Source organism: Rhea pennata, chromosome 2 (genome assembly GCF_028389875.1).
Source record: "Rhea pennata isolate bPtePen1 chromosome 2, bPtePen1.pri, whole genome shotgun sequence".
In the NCBI taxonomy this organism is placed as follows: Eukaryota; Metazoa; Chordata; class Aves; order Rheiformes; family Rheidae; genus Rhea; species Rhea pennata.
The window spans coordinates 15,612,992-15,631,743 of record NC_084664.1 but is presented as its reverse complement, the minus strand read 5'-3'; the positions used below and the strand labels follow the sequence as shown (position 1 = coordinate 15,631,743).

Here is an 18,752-nt window from a genome sequence, read left to right as displayed (position 1 = left end):
AGAGAGAGCTATAAAAGGAGAAGAGTTGCCGATCTCGCCACATAAAGCCGATGAACAAACCCGACTTCAAAGTGACTGAATACGTGCTCCACAAGTGATGGAATAAACCACAATAGGAATCAATTCAGCACACAAAGGCAGCTAGATCAAGTGACTAACAAGGTCTTTTCTATAATTCAGTAGAAAATGGCTTCTGGAAGAACATCACCAGGCACTTCTCACCAGTGTACAGGCGTTAACCTTGGTGCCCTGGCCATGTTCCAGCTCAGGTAATTACCTTTTTCACTTAAATTCTCCTCCCAGACTCTCCTGGCTTTGTCTCCGCTCCCTGGCCCTGATTTATATGCAATTAAAGAGCAGCAGTGTTTTACTGTGCAGGTGGTTGCTTGTCAGCGGAGGGAGTGGTAAGGGGATCAGCTGCGGAACGAAATGAACTTTATATTGAGCACAAGCCTCCATTAAAGGTTATGAAGTTCTTTAGGATCCTCGAAAACACAGTATCTAGGTGAAAGACAACCCTGTGTAGCTCATCTTATGCCTCATCTGTGCATGCGAGGAGGAAGGCAGTGCATTTTTTTGAGGGAAAGCGGCTAGCAGAGCTCAGCAGGCAGCTTCCTCTCCCCGATCACCATCCTGTAGTGCTCTGATCTCCACAGGAGAGCGGCTTCATTTCCTCCCCTCTGCCTTCTCTGGTGGAGCCCTTCAGCCCCGCAGCAGGGTCTCGCTTCTCCTGAGGCTCAGTTCCTGCGACACCACAGCACTCACCAGCTGCAGTTTTTAGCTCGCAAACGAACATAGGTGAGCATGGTTTGATGACTGCTTGGAAACCTTTGCTTCACAGTTCCCTGCCAACACAGTATCACTTCACTGGGAGCTATGATTTATTTTGCCCAGAAGTTTGTGTAGATGAGCTGCTGAGCCTAAGTGCTAAAACAGAAACGCTGAAAATCCTTTGGAAGAATAAGGGAGGCTATCATGGGAGCAGCAGGCCCGGAGCAGCAGCCACAGCACTTGCACGGCACTGCAACATCCTCTGGCAGAATGAGACTAACTGAAAAGTAACTACCAAGACCATACACGCAACATATGCAATCCGACAGCACACACAGTTCGAAGCGGTTTTCTAAAAGGACTTTCAGACACGTTATTTTTGATGGGGTTGAGTGGCATACATGCAATAGAGAATCCGTGAAGTAAAGGAGAAAAGGCAGCTTCTTGTATTTTCAGAATGAATGTTAGAGAGCAGTTAAGAGTTATACTTTCTCTTCAAATCTTGGAGTCAAGTTTTGAGTGTAGCTCTGAAGTATGGAAATGTAATAGGTGATTTAAGAAAAACAAACTTCAGAAATCACTCTAGGAAATGTTTACTGTTGACAATAAGAATTATTTGCTAAAGTAATTCTTATTATTTTAAAATTTTCTTTCAATGTCTAAAAAATCTGATATTTTGTTTGATATTCCCAATCCTACAGAAAGTTATTATTATTATTATTTTACACACACACACACAAGAACCTTTGCAGAGGTGCACAGCAATAGGATGAGAGGTGATGAAGACTAGTTGGAGTATGGGAAATTTTGATCAGATATTAGGAACTTTATTTAGATAGATAGATAGATATGTATGTAGACATATGTATGTATATTTTTATATTTATATATGTATAATATACACAGACATACATATATACACACATACATACATTGTGTGTATGTATATATAAATGTATGTGTGCGTGTGTATGTAGAGAGAAGGAATTTTTAGAGGAGAATTTTTATATATACGTACATATGTGAACACAAAAACACAGGCAAACATAAAAATTTTGTCACAGATAAGCATATCCATATGCCTACACCTTACTCTGCACATGTGTATGTGCACTACTAAGTGTGGATATGCGTTCACCATATAACATGGTGCATAAATGATGCAGGTATTCAAGTGTGAGAAAAACATTAGAAAATATAAACATGAGATCCAGTAAAGTAGGATTATTCCTGACACTGAATGCTGTCTAGCATTACGTATTTTCCTGTTAAATTCTGACATCTTAAGCTGCAGCAATTTTAACTACCTCAAAAATAGAGCAACTAATGAAAGCTAATGAAATTCAGTCTACACGAACTGTTCAATGTGGCTTTAGAAGACAAACAACAATTTAGCTCTGACCATCTATGGAAGACTTAAAGGACACACTTTGAAATTCAAATTAGACTGGATTGAGGAAAATCATAATGAATACTAAAAGTAAAAGATGACCCTGCTCTAAATCACAGTGCAGCATAGTATGGACATCAACTGCATCCAGGGAATGTGACAAGCTTTCATGCGAAGAAGATGAGTAAAGAAAAGTTAAAATAAGAAGATTGCAGCTGTTCTCCAAACAACCACAAAAAGGGGTCAGGGTACCTCTCTCTGGCAGTTTTTTTCCAATCCACTAAGTTTTGTTGGTGGTAAGTAACCAACAATTTATTGTTTTAACACAGCACCTGTATTAAAAGTGCCCTGGATACTACTATACAAGGGAGACCTAAGAAGAAACAGATTATGAATCTCAAAATAGTAATATAAATACATTTGGGACTGGAAATTACTAGAGGTTGATAATGTGAACCAAATTTGGATATCCTACTGAAGTGAAAGGAATAGTTTTTTTAAAAATAATGTAGCTCCTTTCACAAAATGCCTTTGCATAAATTCCCATAATTGCTTTTCTTCATGATCCTCCACAGATTTAGACAAAAAGCATTACTTACAGCACTGTTTTAATTCCAAGCTAGTTTTACAGGAACAATAAATATGTTCACATGCAGTGAAATAAATATGTTCACATGTTCAGTGGTAGTGCAATCCTACTGATTGTACCAATCGTAATCTCACTCGGTAATATTTTTTATCTCACTTGTTATATTATATACAAAATGAATTAAACTCATTGGTGACCAAAACAAATTTTGTAATCTGAAGAACCTAGCACATGTCTGAACGGAGAAGTAATCATGGGGTATAGATGACAGTCACCGGAATAAAAGTGTTGTAGTACCATCTTCAGCCTTAATCCTAAGAGTTTCCAAAGAATTCTGAAATGTAAATTTTCTGTACTAGGACCAGAAACACCCCCCCCCCCCCCCACACACACACACAAACACACGTTCTCAACTTTTAGTATGTCTGTAAGAGAACTGATATTTTATCAGATACAAAGCCTGGAAGAAATATTAGGAAAAGCAAATGCATGGAAAACAGCTTCTACAACAGTCTCTGCCTTAAGTACAGTTTTAAAAAAGATCAATTAGCAATCTGTGAATGTTAGAAACATCTTAACAATGTCTCAAAGATGAAAGAGCATATCACAGAATGAGAAAAAGGGGAAAAATTAAATTATGTCTGCAGTCATAATGAATCAAAGCCCAGAAGGTGGTCTCCAAATCAGCAGGTTTTGATGAAATATTAAGAAAAATGATTATTGATGAAAAATGAATAAGCTCTTTATAATTTTAGCAACCTTTAAAATCACACTTTGCTAATTAAAACAGCTTCAATGCATCCCTCCCTTCCTTGATGGGCATTTAGGAATCTTTAGAAATGGTTGGGTTAATTTGTCAACATTTTAGCAAATATGCATAGAGTTTATCTTAAGCAAACTGAGACAGCACAGTTTAAGACGATGTACAAAATAGTACATAGCTAAATATTGTGTTTTTTCTTTTTTCTCTTTCTTTTTTAAATTTTTACACTACATCTATTAATACAATCACAAGAAATGATAGGAAGCTCCTGCTTTTTTCTTGTTGTCTCTTCAGTATGTAATATCCAATAATATATTCTACAAGTATTAATGAGCCACAAACTACATCTAAGGAAATAATGACTGCTGCTACTGTTTTCTGTCTCCTTTTTTTTGCCAGGTCAGAGTGCTTTTGGGACACTTACCACTCCTACCTAGGAGGCCTGTTACTGTGGGCTTCTGCAAATAAATTTCCTTCCCAAAGATAAGTGGAGTGGTATGGCTTCTAATTGCTCTCTTAGGCGATAGCAGTGGTAGTGCTGCACTCTGTCCTCATTCTAGTTTCTACCACGCTTCCTTTTAAAGGGAGAGCTACAAGCGAAGGCTGTAATAGAGACTGAACTGGTGGACACAGAAGATGTTTCCACTGCGGAATGTGACGTGACTCACTTGTGCCATGTATTATCATTATAAAGCGATACACAAAAACTGAAATTATGCAAAATCTTGCTTCTTTGCTTTTTTTCTCTCACAAATTAATTCCTATGTATTATATCACAGCCTAAACTTAGGGCAGATGAAATTACCTATCCATTACAAATTCCTGATCTACTTACTGCAATAGCATTTCATACATGCATCATGTAGGAAAGACTTCCAAGAACATCTGAGAGGATTGAAAAATTATTTAAATATCACCAGCATTTTAAGGAATGAAAAAAAAATCTATAGTAGATAAACAAATCTGATGTTAGAAGATTTTTTCAGAAATATATAATCATAAAATAGGTCATGCAATAAACTTTTTAACATTTTGCATCACAGTGAGCCTTAAGGATTTCACACATCTTACAAAACAGTTCTTTAAAAAATGTGCTACGAAGTATAACGTTCCACTAATATACACAAGAGTGGAAAAACATTAGTTTCAACCTTCCAGCCAAGAACAAAAAGAAATGAGATTTTAAACCAATTTCACAATTTCCAGGGTTCCCAACATGGTACGTGTCATAAGAAGTCATTCAATGAGTTTACAAGATGTTAAAAGGAATTAACATCCCCACACCCCCTCTATGTAGTGATGTTATTTTCCTTCCTAAAATTTACTGCACAGGATTCCTCCCCACAGTTAGACTACACCACTTCCGCCAGCAACAAACTACTTGGACCGTGTGCAGGATGCTTTTTAGGTCACACAAACAAACAAGCTTGGCCATGAGGATAAACAATGTGGTTATATATAGTTTGTCCCATGTGTGAAGGAGATACCATTCACTTAAAAAAAAAAAAAAAAAAAAAAAAAAAAAAAAGAAACATTCAGAAACCTGTGGATCAAATCTAGTATGTTGATGATATGAACATATAGAAAAAAGTAACTCTTACCTCATGTTTCCTCATTAAGCTATATTAATTTAATGAGTTATCTGCAAACAGTATGTAAAAAGAAAACAGATGAGATGAAAACACAAAGCGCCTTATGAAGAACCTCTTATCAACCGTCCATTCTTATGTCTCTTAAAAACACTCCTAAAGGGGTCTCACCTGAAAAATGCTTCTCATCTATTATAATAACCATATCCGTTTTGCCCAGAGGAGGTGCAACCTCTTGGCTCCATGCACAACTGTGTACCTAAACAACTGTACAGGAAGCTGGCTGATAAAATTTTTCATTGGACAACATGGATTTCAGTTCAAGTGCTGACTGCCTTTGCTTTATATCTATATTTAAAAGGGATATTACAAAGTCAGCAAGTTCAAACTTTTCTAAATTATGAATAAATACTAGTTTAACTTTGGAGCTGCAGAATACACTGTTTTTTTTTAACCAATACCTTTGGATTGAAAACCTTAAGTTATCTCATGAGTGCTATATTCCTAATAAAAAAATCTATTTTGTTCTAGCAAGCAGAGAGACAGAGTTTGAAGGCACAGCAACTCTCCTCAAGCTCTGTTTGTGCACTTCTCCCTTGTGATCAGACAACCCAAAACCACACAAAACCCCAGCTCCGAAGTGCTTGAAGAGCAGGGGCCTGAAGCCTTCACTGAAGAAGAACAGATGGGTTCACTGGAGGAACATGAAAGATGGAAAAACATAATTTTTATTCCACTTACAAGCTGCCACATGCAACAACAACAACAGACTAAACAAATTAAGCTGTGGCATTCAGATGCTGCATAACAGCATCAGTTCCCAATCCGCATTCCAGTTAGCAGGACTAGAAAATAACATATTTTAACAATTTAGACTGGTAGGATCATAGCACTTCATTGAAGAAATGGGAGAACTTTTGTCTTGTCAGCTTTGCAAAATTAAATAGTCACACATAAATATAATGTTCTCAGGATAAAGCATTCCACATTTTCAAAATTTTATTGATGGTATTAGTGGGAAATAAAGATGTGTGTGTCACACACGTCACCTTTTGGACTGCAATCTCAAGTAGTAAAATAGTTGTTCAATACCCGAGACACTGGCTTTTCTGGTCTCTACATCATGTTTTGTTTCATACTAGGATATATTATTCGAGATTTTTTTTTTAATTAAATGCTACTTGCCATCATGTGAAGAAATTAAAAGCTTTCCTCTCTTTCATCCAAACAATATAATGTCTAATGAATCTATATCCCTATGCAAATTGCTCTAATATACCAATGAAAAGTATTATATAAATACAGTTATGCTTAAAACACTAACGTATGCTATACTGTTAATCTGATGAAAAGTGACAGGTTTTGATCTATCTGTTCTAACTATCTTGGCTCATCATAAGCAATAGCTGTACTTAACAGACTGGAAATTGCAAAAAATGAACTGATCCCACTAATTTACAGCAAACGGTGACAGTTAGCCAGGAGTACTGCGGCAATGCGGCGCAGGTACGTGTTTGGGCTGCTTCACTTCCTTGGTTCGTAACCCGGAGCAGGAAGCTCATTGCTTTCTTATCTTTCTGTGCATTTTCCTACTGCAACCATTTGCAGAGGTAACGACTTCTGCCGCTTTTGTGAAAATAAACAAACAGCAGTCACTTCTGCCGCTTTTGTGAAAATAAACAGCAGTCACTCTTTAGATTACACAGCGAGCCGACTCGAAGCGGGAGGAAGCAAAACTACCAGGGTTTAAGCGAAGCTGTGCCTGTGGCAAACGCGGAGAGACGTGGTTCTCACAACAGGATCGGCGTCTGGGAACTATTCAAAGAGAAACCAGGGCTCCCAAGGAATTAAAAGAGGAGTCGTGAATGGCATTCGCTGTAATTCTGCCATTTATTCCACCAAAGTTGTATCCCAAACATGGAGTGCAATTGCTTGCTTTCACAATAGGGAGCCTGCATAAATCCTCATGAATTTATAGTAGAAGTTGTCTTATATTCTATCAAGATGGAAGAACAAAAGAAAACAACCAACCTAAGATAATAAAATGCCAATGCTAATAGTGTCTTTTGGGTTCTAAATACATTAGCCTATGAGAGACCAAACTAATTTTTAGGCAGTCCTGGGGGTAAGGATTACTGGCTTATAGGATGAAGAGGAGAAGAACAAAAATAAAAAAAAGAAAGCAATGTGTTAGTGCTAAAGTGAAATTAAACCCCGTGAAGAGTCTCACAGAGGCTCTAACTAATCCTTCTCCAGGTTATCACAGGCAGAGGAGGAAAATACCACAATGACTTCCAAGTATTATTTTCAGCTTTACATGCTAGGGAACTGCAAACAGTTCTTTAACCCATTGCTCTCCACAAGGTTGCTTTGGATAATCTGCCTATCCTAAATGGCCAACCTACCATTTTCCAGGCCAGGAAAATCGTCCCAGGAGCCAGAGTCTCACAGGCAATGAGCTCCACCATGCTGTAGAAGGGCTGACACTGACGAGAAGAGGACGACACAGGAAGTTCCACCTGAATGTAAGGAAGAACTTCTTTTCTGTGAGGGTAATGGAGCCCTGGAACAGGTTGCCCAGAAAGGTGGTGGAGTCTCAGAGTCTCCTTCTCTGGAGATCTTCAAGGCCCGCCTGGATGCAACCCTGTCTAACATGCTGTAGATGACCCTCCTGAGCAGGAGGTTTGGACTAGATGATCTCCAGAGGTCCCTTCCAACCTCAACCATTCTGAGATTCTGTGACTTAAAGCTTATTATTACTAGTTGATGAAAGATTACAAATTATTTGGGGAGCTTTCCGGTCCTTGCTCTGAGATGCTTGCAATCCAATCAGATGTTTACATTCCACTAGCCCCTAACGGTGCCTTTCTTGACATGTACGGCACGCGCAGGGTGCCGGTGGCGAAGGCAACAGCAGAACAAAGCACCAAGAACGGAGGCGTAGGAAAACGCTTCCACATCCACGAGCTGAAGCAAACAAAGGTAGGAGGGAAGCGCTTACTCATAATCTTATTCCGTCTAGGTTGTTAGCCCTTTGCTCAGCTCTCAGTTTTAAATGTCATTGGTGAGATGTTTTACAGTATCGTGGCCTTTCCCTTTGTGCCGTGCTCTTCTGCTAGTACCTCAGCTCGACTTCAAGAACTGTCAAAAATCTCTTCATTTAAGGAGAAAGAAATATTTTAGCACTTAGAGGATGTGCCACCCTGCGTAATAACTCATATCTTCATCTATCATGGGTCTGGCAGTAAGCTTAGATTTCAATGCATAAATGATTCCACAGACTTTAAAAACACTCCTATGACTGACACTAGCAATAAAAGAGAAGTTTAATGTAACAGCATGAGTGCTTTGTTTTTTTAACAAATATTTATCCAGGCATTACAATATAATATTTCATAGCTTTCATGACCCATTCTGCTATTGCTGAAAGTTATTTTATACATGCTAGAAAGACAGGGTCTACTTATTTCAGTTTTTATGTATTCCTCTATTATATTAGAATGTCTCTTTCCACCTTCCAGGATTCACTACTCCCATTTCAATTTAAACAAAAAGATACCACTCAGCAAATAAAAGTTAACACCTAAATAAAATGTTCTCTCTTTCTTTTTGGAAGAACAGAAAACAAAATATGCAGCACAACTTTAAAAGCAGCATTTTGTCTCCTAGCACCAAGCAGATGACAGTTAAAGCAACTGGGGTTATTTTCAGTTCCTAAATATTCCTTTGACATAACTTGATTTCACTTCTGCTAGAAAAGAAGCCAGTTCATAAAGGTCTCTTTTTCTAAAATGAACATTTTTTTTCTTTTTAATGGCAAAATGCATGCAAAAAGCATATGATTATGGTATTTAGTTTCCATTAAAATGTCCTCAGTAAGCTGGGGGAGTCTAGCCTACTATTTTCAAGCTATTTAGATTTACAGCAGCACAGTGCCTATTTTGTTTCAATTATATTTCAGGACAATACACTCTTGGTGGAAAATGATTACACAGCAGCAACCAGTAAACGTCCATTAGTAGTTGTCTTTCTATATACTGTTCAACTATGGGTGTCAGGTGATCTCTACAAAACCTTGCTGTGTGGCATTGCTGTCATCTACATGAAAAACACTCTTGATCACTAGTGCAGCTTTTCTTCTGTATGATGCAAAACATATTGAGACATTTTGCAGCTAAACTAAAAGCTTTATCCACAAGAGCACAATTCTCAAGACACTTATTTCCAGAATAGTAAAATAAACAGATTATGCATTTCACCTAGATTTCTCTCCTTTAATATCCACCATAAAAAGTTGTAAGTGAAAAAGTTCTTAGCAACCCAGCTCTGTAAACTATCAGCACATAAGAGAGAAGTACTGTAGCAAAGACAGCTGATGTATATGCAAGCTTTATTGATTACCAATCACTCCAAACATTTATTTATTACTAGAGTTTCATTTCCTCTGAGCAGTAAACTCCTCCTCTGCTAGTAAAAAGAATCTAATTTAATTCTTTAAGATCAAGATCAGCAAACAGCTTTTTTAGTACTACTAGTAAGAATTGTTATGACTAGTATTATTGGGATTTAAAATGTGTTTCAAGATTCACATGAGCTACAAGCATGCATGGATTACATAAGTAGCTCAAAATAAAAAATCTCTCATATCTGAACTACATATTTGAGTTAACAGATAACTGTCATAGTTGGAAAAAAAAGAAAAAGAAAAAAAGGAAAAACTACCAATATCCGTCAATGATTTCTTTAACTCTGATCACAGCATAAATCTGCCTTTAAAGCAATTCTTAACCTGCTCCAAGTCCTGTAAGTCCTGTTGCATTTTTGTGATGGTATGCAAGTCCTATAGTAGTTTTTTTCTTACTCGCCAAAACTCTTATAGTCATAGGTGGTAAGACAGATGAAGCAATGCTACTTACACACATATACTGATAAAGTGCAAATCTCCAACAGGAAAGTTAACACCTCTTTCTCGTTTGCTTTACTGTGGCATTAGAAAATCCATTTTCTAACTTGGAGAAATGAATGGACACACTGTTTAAAACACAATCATTTTCTGTGTCTTTTTCTTGTGTTGGAAAATTTGGCTATAACTACAGCACTTAATACAAACATTAAATAAACCCATGAAGGAGAAAATAAAAACAGGCCTAATACTATGTTCAAGTTAGATTATAAAATAACTTGGGAATCTGTGGCTGACCACTTCACAGTTCCATCATTTGACAAAGCACTCCAATAGCTGTCCTTATAATATCTTTAAACTAGCACAAAAAAACATTTTGTCCAGTATTTTGATGAGCAGTTTACATATTTGTCCTCCTCTTTGTTATCATTCATATGCCATGACAGAGTTAAACTTGCATCAGTTGGTGACATGCTTTGCTTTGATGAAAATAAGAAAGAAGTTTAAGGAATAATAAAGAAAAACAAACCCTGACAAGGCCTCACACACAGATGCAATAATTCTGTTACAAGTTAAGGAAAAATTTGTCATAAACGTTCAACAATGGTATGCAAACTATTATGGGACATGTTGTTATAGGCTTCTTTGTATGAGACTTAAATAACCTTTTAGGCATATTTAAATGTCAAATTTTCTTTGGCACTAAGCACAAAATTGTAATAGAAATAACATTTCTCATATAAACAATGCTGCTTTTAATATGAAAGTGCTAAAGATTTGAGACAGACCGGCCATTACCAGCTCCTGGCAGTTCACCGCAAGGGTAATATGCTGTTTGTTCTTCCTTTTACCATGCACAAAGACTGGAAACAACTGTCCCTCTTTAGGTAACCTCTGAACCTTCAGAAGAAAAGAAAGGATGGTAGGACCAAGGGGCAGAGCAAAGTGAAAACTATCCTCACCACAGGTAAATGCTAATGTAAGCAGTATTTTAAGGATGCAGAACTGTAACCAGCTATTTCTCATTGAATTTCTCAGAGCTTTATCAGGGTAAATTTGATGGCAGAGGAGAGCACTTCCTGGTGAACAGCCCTACAAAGAGGCGCTCAGATGTTTGCCGCGGAAAAGGACCTTCATGGGAGATGCCAAGGGAAGAGGTGAGGCCTTACTGCCAGAAAGGGGACGTTGTGATGCACACGGGGTGCGGGGCTGGGTATGGGGCACACAAGGAGACACAGTTCAGGTGTCAGCACCCAGGCCCACGTGGCCAGAACCATTTCTTCCAGTGATGCTCAGATGACACTGTCTTTTTTAGTGCATCTAAAATAAAGTCTATAAAACACAGATTGGCCTTGGCAAGATACCTCAGCTGCAAGCCAGGCTGAACATTAACTGGGGCCAAGATCCCTGATGTGCTTTAGAAAACGCTAGAAAGATGGAAAGCTCTTCCCTCTGAAGCTGTAGTATCCCCTCCGTGCCCAAGAAGTGGCAAAGGCTCCCACCAGGTGACCCACTTTCCCAGCAGTGGCCCTGAGGTACAGACCCAAACTTCTCACAGAGCATACGGTGAAGCTGAGACTGTACAAGCTGCTGCAACAGTCACAAAAACATTTCCCAGTGTCAGGTGGGATTCATCAGCTCTGGAGTTTGATCATTGATAAATGAGTGAAGAGAGAGTAAAGACAACTCCGTCTTTCATTTGAATTGTTTATTTTTTTCCAGGTATTTCTTGCTGCTGAATGTCCCATATCATCCCTCCTTCACTAAACTTAGGGTGTTTTTTTCCTACTTTGCTGCTAGCCCGTTGCAGGCACTGGATAAAGACTCTTTTGTCACAGCAGGATCCAGCCGTGTGAGAGGGAGCTTGCTGCACTCCTGCACTTTTTCAGAACAGCCTGAAAGCGCAAAAACCACCACACTGCTCTTCAGTCCTACCCTTATGATTAACATTACATTCCCTCAGTGCTCCAGGCATAACTTTACTTTTACTCTCTCTCTCCAGTCTCTTTTATCAGCAATCCTCACAAAGTTAGCTAGGTCATGTAGGTCGTCTTCTTTGTCGTGCCAGGTTTGCCTCAAAGAAATATTGTGGTTGTTGATATGACATTGGTGCCATTCAATTCAGGCATGAAACACTGCCTTTGGTCTACCAGAATGAGCCATGGGAGTTGCAACATGGCAGCCACATTAACCAACCAAGCTGTTTTGCTTTCCAAAGTCACAGAAGTGCTGAGATTTCAGCACTCAGGCATACCCATGCTGGCTAGTAATACTATATAATATAAAATTTCAAGTGCACAGAGCAAGTTGTCTTTGTTTAAAAGCATTTTGCTTTCTTCACTAACATACATATCCATAACATACAAATTATATTAATTTAATACGAAAAGTAAACCTTTCACACAGTACAATATAGGAGTATGCTTGAGAATTTAAAAAGGCAGCTACTCCTTTCTAGTAGGAATTTATGGTAAATGCATCTGAAACGTCATTATTTATCATATTAGATGACATACTGTTTACAATACTACATGATTCTCTAAGGAAAACAACTTTTTAAAATAAATCTAGTAGAGGGTTAAATACACAACTCTTAGTCCTCAATTACAAATAGTTTTAGACAATTAGCTGAACTCTGCACGAAAGATACTGTCTTTAGGAACAAATGCCAAACAATTCTGTTAGGACCTAGAATACAATATGCAAGATCAATGTTGCCTCCTCATGTGGAGATATACTGACCTCAAACAGTGGAAGCAAACAGGCTATTTTGTTGATTTAGACAGAAAAAAAAAAGCAAAATAACAAGTGTTTTTACTAAATCAATGACCTCTGAATAAATTAACAATACCTCCTATACCAGGGTTTCAACTACTTTTTGTAAGGCTGAGAAAAGGCAGAACTACAACATCATATTTGTAAGCTAACAAGAGAGATGTATCTTCACTGCTAATATACAAAAGTCTTATGAACAAACTTCCCCTTTGGTTATTTCTACTTTATGTTTGTCTGCATCCTCATTTTAGCTTCAAGTTTTCAAATAAACTCAAAACTCAATCAACAGAAGCCATAATCTTGCCTGATTTCAGCGTAAAAACAAACAGGAAATAGTTTGGATACTGTAGCCCCAGGAAATGTACAAATCTAACTACAGCCCAACAATTTGTCAAACTTGGAGTTCACTCACTTCATCTATATTTTATCAAAACGTTCCAAATGTTAGGCTGAAGTTCAGGACTATGATACAATGAGAATTCAGGTAAGCTTTAACCCACTTTTGGTTCAATCATAAGAACTTTCCACAAATTTTTTAACTGTAGCTTAGAAATGCATAGCCATGTTAACTAGAGCTCTGATAAATAAACTAGCTGATGTCACAAGTTAGAATTTAATTTGCAGTATACCGAATAGTGACTCTAAAATTAAAAACCCTTTTGAAGAATGAGAAGAAAAGCAGGAGCTCTTCAGGAAAGAAAAAAAAAAGAAAAAAAAAAAAAGGAAAAGAACTTGCACATCTCATCCTGTTACAGTTTGACTTGTGTGGGCTCAATACTTATCTACATAAAGGCTTTTAAAAAGCCATTAATAAAAATGCAGTTCTAGCTTTCCCAATGATGTACAGTCGTCTCTCATGAAAAAAAGCCTTACAGGGTTGAATTTGGAAGCAGTGTATTGATTGATGTCTGGTGCCTACCTGTCTACAGGTGAAGACTTTGAATTGCGTGGTTTCTTCACTTGCGCGTACAGTGCTTCCATGGTCGGCCCCTCCCGCGGGCTCTGCGGTCGAGTGGTCAGAGTTATGGTGCCACTACTTGAAGAAGAGTCATAGGAAGCCATTCCAGTATACATTGGGTCCGCATCACAGCCAAACGTCCGGTTAAAATCCTGTATCTCAGCATAATCACGTTCACGAGCTTGTCTCTCTCGAAATTCTCGCGTTTTTGCTTGAATTCTGAAAAATTAAAAGGAGGCTGAAACTATTTTTTCTATCATTTGAAAGCACATGTTCCCTAAAACAATGTTTCTCACTAGTTAGCAGACACTTTATGCCGTTCATCCTAATGAAAACAATTAAGTCTTTTCAATCTGAGGTTGCCATGGAGTCTCAGGTTGACTTTGTTTATCAAAATCTAGACCTAAGTGATGCTCCTGCTCAACAGTGATTTTTAAGGAAGAGTCTGATCATTCACAATCTGTTCTTGCATTAGTAAGTAAAATAGTGGCTAGCCATAGCCGTCAGAGTTTACCTGTGGTTTTATGCATCTCGGGAGGTCTGTGATATTATCTGGTCTTTCTGACACCAGTGCCTAGACAACATTCATATTATATCAGACTCCAGCATGACCAGATTTTGTGGTTTTAATGTCTCTTGATTTTTAGAATCAACTTGCTTGGTCCAACACCACAAAAAGCAAAATTTAACTTCATAAGGCTAAACCACACACATACATGCACACATATTTATACATGTATGTGTGCATACAGTAAACTGCAGAGTTTCTTTTATTACTTGTTTACAAGGAAAACAAACTGAATCTGGCACCTCTCCAAAGAAGGCAGTCTTCCCTCAGAAAGCATCAACCTGTCAAAGTTACAAAGGAAAGATTTTTTTTTTTTTTTTTTTTTTTTAATCCAGATGCACCTGTTTAGCTGTATGGTAAAAAGTGAGAGAGAAAAATAGTTGACGTTTAGGAACCTGACAAAGGCAAACTGAGCACAGGTCATACTTTCAAAAGCATACAAAGACTAAATTTTGAATGAGGCTTCAAAGTTTCCTCGGTGTTTTAGAAAACTTGGCCTATCACACCCATGCAGAGTGAACTGAAAAAAAAACAAAACCAAAAAACCCCAACACCGTCTCCCCAGACCAATTTAATGCCCTGTCATCTCTGCAATATGAGTTGCTCGGTTGTTTCCACCCTCCCATTAGGGAAATGTGCTCCTTTTTCATTTAATACAGTCATGACTACGCTGTGTGACGGCATCTATCCACACCAGGGCTGCGTGCACCCCTGCTACGGGCCATTTCTGAAGACAGCTTACTCACAGCCTCTTGGGGAGATGCTGCCTCCTCAAAGCCTCTCTTTGGAAAACAAGCCTGAAAAAGCAGGAGCTCTGCAGGCACTTTTGATGCTGCTTCTTCAGTCTCCCTTCAGACACCCCAGCCCCGATTCAGCTGCTCAGACCCAGGCATCCCCAGGCATCCCTGCCGGACCTCCAGCCGCCGGGCCAGGAGGGCTCCCGCAGCTCCTCGGCCGCGTGCTGACGACTCGGACGCTCTGTAGCGCCTCAAGCGACACAGCGTGACTGTGTGACACAAGTGAATCAAGCTCATACGCACGCTTCTGAATTTAAGCATCTTCATCTGCAGACTGAGTCCTGTGAAAATTGTCCTTTCTATCCTAACAAAGCTCCTGGCAACAAAAGGAGCGAATAGGAGGTGGATGGGCAGATGTATTTTCCTCAAAAATCCCAGTAGCACTAATCAAGGATACTGATTATGAGATAAAACCAGCCAGCTTCACTCGTTCAACAACAGGTACCATCTACATCTAAGGTTCGATGATTCAGTTACATGTCCTGAATTATGTCTCTGTCTCGTTCTTCCTCCAAGGGAAACTCCTGCTCTTATTCAGCCACAGTGAAAAAAAAAAATGCAAATAGAAGTGTTCGTATTGAGAAAACATTACTTAAACCACCAAAGATTTTTGAAGCCAGTTTGGCAAACAACATGCTATTAACTCAAGATTTTTATTTTCTTTACTGCTTATTTTTGATTTTAAGAGGAAAAGGGACAAGAAAACGCTAAAGGTGTGCAGCTAGCAGCATGCTCCTCCCCAGCTACAGAGCCCTCAATCTGGAACAGGCTTTTTGCTTTCTGTTGTTTTAGATTTAACTGACAGAGGACCCAGAGTTTAAAATTGAAAACCATATCAAATTGAGAGTGTGCCTCTGCATGCCTGTTTTTAAAAAGAAAAAAGATGTCCTATAGTCAAAAAGCAAAGCTGCAATTCAGACAGTTTACAGCCTTAATCATTTTGAAGGTATTTTTACAGAAGGTAAAAAAGGTCAGAAAATGACCTCCTTTTTTGGATTTCATCTCTGCAGATTTCACCTCCAATTTGCAGTCATGTATTAATTACACTGCGGAGAAATGTGTTTACCTATTGATATTTCTGCTCTGGACAAGAAAGGCTAAGGAAATCAAAAGTTTCTTAGTTTTTGGCAGATTCTGGCATTTAATTTTAGTTTCCATGGGCAACACACATCATCAAATACCAGAAGACAAGCTGACACCAATCTGAGAAAACAAAATTTCATACAGAATTTCATTGCAGAAAACCAAAATTTTAGGGCATGATGATAGCTGTCTGTATAGCAACACCGCCTAGAGTAAACCTTCCAAACAAAAAAAAAAAAAAAAAAAAAAAAAAAAAAACAAAAAAAAAAAACTTCCTCTACAGCGATTATGAAACACAATCACCTAACCAGTGACACTGCCCTCAGTGCTTTAATGACTGCCATGAGACACAATGACGAATTTTTCTAACTTTTGATCATGAATATCATATGATTTTCACATCTGTGGACATGAATGCCTCCAGTTTCACATTAGCAAAGTTTTGTCATGGATCTGATTATCAGCTGTTTAATACTTTTGAACTTTTAAATAGTGCAGTTTGTAGCAAGAACATTAAGTTTTTCCCACACATGGTTTAATAAAGAATAATAATTCTTATTCAAGTGGGAGAGAACTGATTACTCAAGTGTTATGCAAATAATAATGTTCGTATCCCCTAGGAAAATTTTTAGATTATTTTCTATCATTGTTAATACAACGTGCTAATACACATATATAATATTAAAAATTGAGTCTGAATGCATTATAAAGCTTTCCTGTTAATTACAACCAAAGTACTAAGTTACCATTTACAGTAAGTAGTGTTTAACAATGGATAATCCCCAGGTAAAACCTGTAGAACATCCAACTATGCTGACAATCAAAATGCTTTGATTTTTGTTCTCTTAATTATTTTTTCTGTTTAAGCAACTGTGCAAGTCCTATCACCTTCACGAGACAAAAATATTACTTGACTCATGATTACTTAACACATTTTGAATACTGTTTAAATACCCCTTTGCTTTTACCTTCTTCAGAACATAGTATATTGAACATTATGTTTCTAAACTTAGAGGAACCAAATGACAAAGGAAAAATACTTAAACTTATTCTTAAAAAGAGTAATAACTATCAGCTGAATATTACACTATTACTTCTGCAATTATAATAGTTTTAACTCTGAATATATTCACATATAGGTAACTTCAACCTAATGCTACATTATTTTTCATTAGACCCTCTCCTTTTGTGTGTGTATACATGTGATATGGCCTAACTCATCTACCTAATTAAGTACCTAATTACGTATGGGAAATACTAATGACAAATATCATGGAAAAGATGAGAATAATTACGTAAACACACTGTGCAGCACAGACAATAATGTGGAATATACTCTGTACTTCAGCCCTAATCATCAATATTTCTGGTATTTAAATTCACTATCTGGAGAAGTGTTTGACCACAGTACTTTAGTTTCCTGGTTTAGGTATGTGTATTAATCTGTCCTTGCTGAATTAGATTCATTTACGACAAGGCACAATAAAAATGCATGTGTCTGAAATTTCAAATCAAATAATTTTGAGGATTTACGGCCTTCCAACCGATTTTGTATGTTTTAGCAACAATAATAATGCTTAGAATTTATATAACTCCTTTTATCCCAAAAGAATTTTTCAAGAATAGCTAATATAATTTTGCAGTGTTTAAATGAAATTGAATTTTTAAAAATATAAAAGTTATCCCAGTAAGTTTCTAAACCCTTCTTGCTGAAGTGTTAATATTGAAAATGTCAACAACATACTGTTGTGCTTTTGAGACTCAAATTATAATGTTCAGTTAAGGTATAAACCATCCTCATGCATTTGTGTGGCATTCAATTCAAAAGCTAATGATAACTGCTTGAAATGACAATATTGTTAGCTGCAGAACTTCCTATAATTGTTCAAAGAGCTTTTCATTGCAAGCTAATCCTGTAATGATAGACATACCCATTGTATAGCAATTCCTAGGCATAAGAAATGGTGGTCACAAAAGTAAGGGAAAAGCTTTGAATGCTGCTTCCAGGGAAGAGCAGAGACCTCATTCCCTTTTCAAAGCCCTGGGAGTGAGATTCAGCTTGCAGATGAAGGCAACTGCTGCTGTAGGAACCTAAATTTAAGTATCAGCATAGATTTGGGTCTCTTATTGGAGTCGGGGGAGATTCAGGACACAGTCCACAGTCAGTGGAGCCTAGAGAGTTGTTCAGCTGAACAACAGAAATGCGCCCATTTTAAGCCAAATCCTTCTCTAGGCTCTCCTGACTGTGTTGAATACGCCTCCCTCAACCACAATGGGCATTTAGCCACGAAGCTCACACATAGATACCAAATTAAATATTTTAGCCTGTGAGCTGATCCCACCCAGAGACAAATGTTTGTACCAGCTCCATTTGAACTGAACCTTAACCTTTTGCAGTACTGGAAAACTCAAAGCAGAGCTCTGCTGAGTAAAAGCGAATAAGCAAAGTTGGCAAAAAAAAGAGGAACACACCCTAAAATCAAACAGTGTTCAGAGTGAAATTATAAATATATTCTCTATACCTTGGGAGCATCAGTCCCCTTTGTGGGATTTTTTCATAGTAGTG

At 37.8% G+C, this 18,752-nt stretch overlaps 1 protein-coding gene across 14 annotated transcripts in view; it reads right to left on the bottom strand.

The window, feature by feature from the left end:
* The window catches only part of PARD3 (par-3 family cell polarity regulator), a 470,717-nt gene that overhangs the window by 89,280 nt on the left and 362,685 nt on the right, over window positions 1-18,752 (bottom strand). For 13 of the 14 annotated variants that reach the window (XM_062568908.1, XM_062568913.1, XM_062568911.1 and 10 more), the window contains one exon: window positions 13,700-13,957. In XM_062568908.1, the coding sequence (XP_062424892.1) occupies window positions 13,700-13,957 (258 nt within the window). Of the gene's footprint in view, window positions 1-13,699; window positions 13,958-18,752 lie in introns of those variants that run through there. The other variant, XM_062568921.1, reaches the window with a different exon arrangement.